Consider the following 5,025-nt stretch of genomic DNA (forward strand, 5'->3'; position numbering starts at 1 on the left):
TTTACATTACGCATTTATTTACTGCACTTATATTTGATTGCTTTAAGTCTTCCGTTTGCGTACTTGCATAATTGCTTTAAATTTCTAAAGTTGCCAATAAAACCTAAATCCCCCCCATTAGGTTCTAACAGAAGTCTTGAATAAATCTCCTGTAGTAGCCTGCTAAACCCAAGAAACTTCGTATTTCTGTAGCATTCTTCGGAGCAACCCAATTCCGAACCACTTTCACCTTAGACGGATCGACCTCAATCCCTTTAGCTGAAACTATATGACCCAAAAATGAAATCTGCTCCAGCCAAAATTCACACTTACTGAATTTAGCATACAACTGCTTTTCTTTCAAAATCTGCAACACTGTAGTCAAGTGCTGACGATGTTCCTCCCTACTACAAGAATAGATCAATATGTCATTTATGAAGACTATGACAAACTGATCCAAGAAAGATTGAAACACCCTGTTCATCAAATCCATAAACACAGCTGGTGCATTGGTCAACCCAAACGGCATTACCAAGAACTCGTAGTGGCCATAGCGAGTCCTGAATGCTGTCTTCTACACATCTGCATCTTTTACCTTCAGTTGATGGTAACCTGTTCGTAGATCGATTTTTGAGAACACCTCTGCCCCTTGCAATTGGTCGAACAATTCGTCTATTTCTGGGCAAGGGATATCTGTTCTTCACTGTAACTCGGTTCAGCTCTCTGTAGTCAACGCACAATCTCATTGACCCATCTTTCTTCTTGACGAACAACACCGGTGCACCCCAAGGCGATACACTCGGTCTGATGAACCCCTTATCTAGCAACTCTTGCAACTGATCCTTTAATTCTTTCATCTCGGTTGGTGCCAATCTGTACGGTGCCTTAGAAGCTGGCTTAGTTTCAGGCAACAATTCTATCCCAAATTCGACTTTCCTGACTAGAGGCAATCCCGCAACATCATCGGAAAAGACTTCCGAAAAATCTTTCACTACCTCCACTTCCCCAAGTTTCGGTCGCTGTACCTCCAGATCACCAATTAGACTCGCAAGAAATCCTGTACACCCATTACTCAATAATTTCCAGGCTGTTCCTGCAGAAATCATACCTGGTGCACTCTTCTTAGACGTAGTGCGGAACACCAATGATTTCCCGTTCTGATCTATCACAGAGACAGTTTTTCGTTTGCAGTCAATAATAACCTCATGCCAAGTCAACCAGTCCATCCCAAGAATTGCATCAAAATTCACCATTTTCAAAACAATAAAATCTGCGCACAAAACTAGACTCTGCATCTGAACCTTGCAATTTCTTACCACACTACTACTTTTCAGTTCTTCTCCTGAGGGTAACGACACACAAAATTCCGAAATAGATTCATCCGGCAAGACCCTCAATTTCATCATAAAACTAACAGACATAAAAGAGTGCGTAGCTCATGTATCTATCAACAGGAATGCAGGTAAATCAGCAATACGAATCATACCTGAGACAATTGCAGAATCTGGGTCAACCTGATCGTGAGTCATAGCAAACACTCTTCCCTTGACAGGCTCCTTTGACTGCGGGCAGTCTTTGGCAAAATGCCCTGGCCTCTTGCAGAGAAAACAAGTATTGGTCCCAAGCATGCATTGACCGGAGTGTGACTTCCCACACTTCTGACAGATAGGTGCATTCGCCGGCCTTGGAGCATTGGCATTCGGTTGATTCTGTCCCTGAGGTCGCGCCTGATTGGGGTTTTGGCGCTGCTGCTGTTGCGGTCTCCTTTGAGCTGGAGCTTGATACGGCCTCTTCTGACTAGACCCTTGCTGCTATCTCCCTTGGTAACTAATCCTATTCGCTTGCGATTCTTTGATAATATCATTCCCATCTTTTTCTGACAGCATAGCCTCATCCACTGCTGCTCGGTACATTTGTGCCCCACTCAATCTGAAATCTCGTCGAATAGTGGCATTAAGTCCCTCTATGAAATGCTTCAACTCCTCTGCAGCATTGCCCGAAATCATGGGCACAAAGTACCTCCCTCTCTCAAACTTCTTCAAATACTCGGTAATGGACATGCTCCCTTGGCGGAGCTCCAGAAATTCTCTAGCAAGTCTAGTCCTGGTGCTGATAGTGAAATATTTTCCATAGAACACATCTTTGAATCCATTCCAAGTCAATGTAGTCATATCCACAGCAGAACGGGCTCCCTGCCACCAAACCCGTGCATCATCACGGAACATAAAGATGGCACACCTCACATGGTCTGCATCAGTGAGCTGCATGTAGTCAAAAATAGTCTCCACTGACTGCACCCATTCCTCGGCTACAAGGGGATCAGCCCCTCTTTTGAACTCCTGTGGCCCTAAATCCTTAAACTGTTTAAAGATCGGATTAGTTAATAGCGGCTGATTTTTGTTCCGTCCTCCCGCTTGTGCTTGGATTAACTGTTGAATCTTTTCCCCTTGGGCTCTACTCTGCTCTTGCAACAGAGTCGCCAACCCAGCCAGAAACTGGTTGTTCTGATTGTCCTCATTGTTCAGATTCCTACGGTTAGCCATGATCCTGATGTCCATACAGTCCACATGCTTAATTACGTTATTTAAACATAACATCCTACTCAGAAGGCATACACTATAAATCAAAAACATTATCATGCATTTTAAACAATCCATAACATAAAACTTACAGACATGAAGACGAAGCATAGGGTCGTGGCGAGAATGCATGTGTGCGACAAACCCAGAGCGAACTGCTCTGATACCAAGCTGTAACGTCCCAATTTCACAATCGAAACGTTACTCAAACATACATACTTAAATTTGGTAAAAATAAAAATTTTGCGGAAGCATCATCTTCTTTATTAAAAGGAGCATATAAAAATTTCACATAATAAAATAGTATCTAAAAATCTTTGCCGAACATGGCCAACAACTAAAGAAAATTAAACTTGTTTGCCTCTCATCAAATAAAAAAAAATAAAACAAATGTTTTTAAAACATCTCCCAAGCTAAAGCATTCACACTTATGCATTGCCCGTTGGACCGACCCCGGCCTCTTCTTCATACCCGGTCACATAATCATCAATGTAAGCATCCACATCATCGTTACCTGCACCATTCAGGTATAGTCAGTCGAAAGACTCAGCAAGAATAGGCAAAAAAAAGATTTTCTACATTAAAAGAAAAACATTAACTTAAACTTTCATGCAATAAACATAACTTTGATGTAGCCATAACATAAAATTATTTGAGGTGATGAAGTATGAGTAGTGTGGTAACCGTCATAACGAGTCATTCATGGTTTCCTGTTGATCAACAAGCATATGGCATTACGCCCGTAAACTTTCATTCTTTGGATAGCCGCTTCGGCGCTCATCCCGAAGTGCATACCCCATGTAACCATCCCATGAGCCATGTTTGGATAGCCGCTCAGGAGCTCATCCCGAAGTGCATACCCCATATAATCACCACAAGACGCATAATTCATCAAAATATTTTTCATGTATCATATCATTCATCTTATCAAATCATATCACATCATTTTCATAAACCTCGTAACATGCTCATAAAATTTCTCGTGATGCTACATGTTTAAATTCCTTCAAAACATTTCATGAAAAATTAGCTTTCATGACAAAATCACATAATCATGCAATATATAACTTGACCGTTCCACGTGAGGTATTCCGTCCGTTTCGGACCTTGAAAACTTTAACATTCTTCATGAACATTCTTAAAAATAATTAAAATACCTTAATATATCAAAATCAGGATTTTTAGGACTCAAAAACTCGTAAAATGGGGTGGGAAGTTCGAGACAGCGGCGCTGCCACCGGCGCAGCCTCGCGCACAACCAGCGCGGGCGCGCCGCCCGCTCGCAAAAGTGCGGGTGCTTGGCGCGGGCGTGCTGCTTGGCAACGCGGGCGCGCCGTCGCGACTCTTTTTTCCGAAAACTGATCTTTTCTGCATTTTTTCAAAACCACATTGCTTAGGGACGATTTTCCTTCAAAAATACCATTCAACAACATCAAAATTTCAAAATAACTTGTACCAATACATCAAACATTCAAAAATTTTGAGTCAAAAACCTTCATAACTACTTTTACCCAAAAATCTGATATAATGCATTCAAATCTTTCAAAACTCAATAAACATGAACCGAACACATCAGGAATGCTTCACATATCACAATCAAGCAACATACTCATAAAAGTTTCAAGAAACATGCATAGATTATCAATCAAACACCTAGGGTTTTACCTAAAAAAAATACATATATTCTTGAATAGGTTTAAAACCAGTAAAAACTTGCCTGAATCGTCTGATTAGGATTAACCTGAACGGCGGAACGATCTAGCCTTGAGAAGTCAAAGAACCCTAGCTTTGATGCAGCGTTCGAGTGAGAGAGATTTGAAAGAAAAGAGAGCGTTCAAAAAAAAATGAGAGTTCAGAAAAAAAATCTGAACGCTTATTTCTTTTGTGACTAATGGGCTCCAACACGGCCCATTAGTTACATTTAAAATCCTTTAAAATTTGTACTCTCCCAATAAAAATACACTGCATACCTTTAAACTTAATTTAAAAAAATATTTTCTTACTCGCTTCAAGGCTAAACTCGTTCCTGCGACCCAAGATTAATTCCAACATGAAAACTTTAAAATCATACATATTGCATAAAATTTCAGGCATTTAATTTAATCACATAATTAAACATAGCAATTAAACATTCTAAATAACATGCATTAAATCATATAATTTAACCAATTAATTGTGATTAAGCTAGTGGACTTTTTGGAACTTACACGTATACTTGGCCATTTTATTCCAGTAATATCCTTTAGAGTATAAGAATATAATCTTTTATGATAAGGGAAATTTTGATTTTTCTCTTCTAAGGTTAATCGATTTGAATTATAAGCATGGCTTGTCAATTTATTGTAGACGGTGTAAATCGTGATTGGGTTACAAAGATCAGTAACAAAATAGATCAGTGATTCAATGGAGTATAATCAAGTTTATCTACTTGATGTGGTCAATTGTTGGTAGAACAATGATTTGCTCG

At 39.8% G+C, this 5,025-nt stretch overlaps 1 protein-coding gene across 1 annotated transcript; it reads right to left on the minus strand.

Annotated features, from left to right (window-relative positions):
* Nucleotides 1–553: 553 nt before the first annotated feature.
* On the minus strand, nucleotides 554–1,382 carry LOC140873972 (uncharacterized). Its single transcript, XM_073277250.1, has 2 exons — nucleotides 793–1,382; nucleotides 554–677 (listed from the first exon to the last, which is right to left on the minus strand). Exons 1-2 carry the CDS (start codon nucleotides 1,380–1,382, stop codon nucleotides 554–556), a joined length of 714 nt encoding a protein of 237 aa, XP_073133351.1.
* Between the last annotated feature and the right edge of the window lie 3,643 nt (nucleotides 1,383–5,025).

Source organism: Henckelia pumila, chromosome 1 (assembly GCF_033568475.1).
Source record: "Henckelia pumila isolate YLH828 chromosome 1, ASM3356847v2, whole genome shotgun sequence".
Taxonomy (NCBI): Eukaryota; Viridiplantae; Streptophyta; class Magnoliopsida; order Lamiales; family Gesneriaceae; genus Henckelia; species Henckelia pumila.

Coding starts and splice junctions, on each gene's coding strand:
- LOC140873972 (XM_073277250.1), bottom strand. CDS start 1,382: ATGAAATTGAGGGTCTTGCCGGATGAATCTATTTCGGAATTTTGTGTG. Junction 678..792: donor CAAGAGTTGCTAGATAAGGG/GTTCATCAGACC, acceptor GTTACAGTGAAG/AACAGATATCCCTTGCCCAG.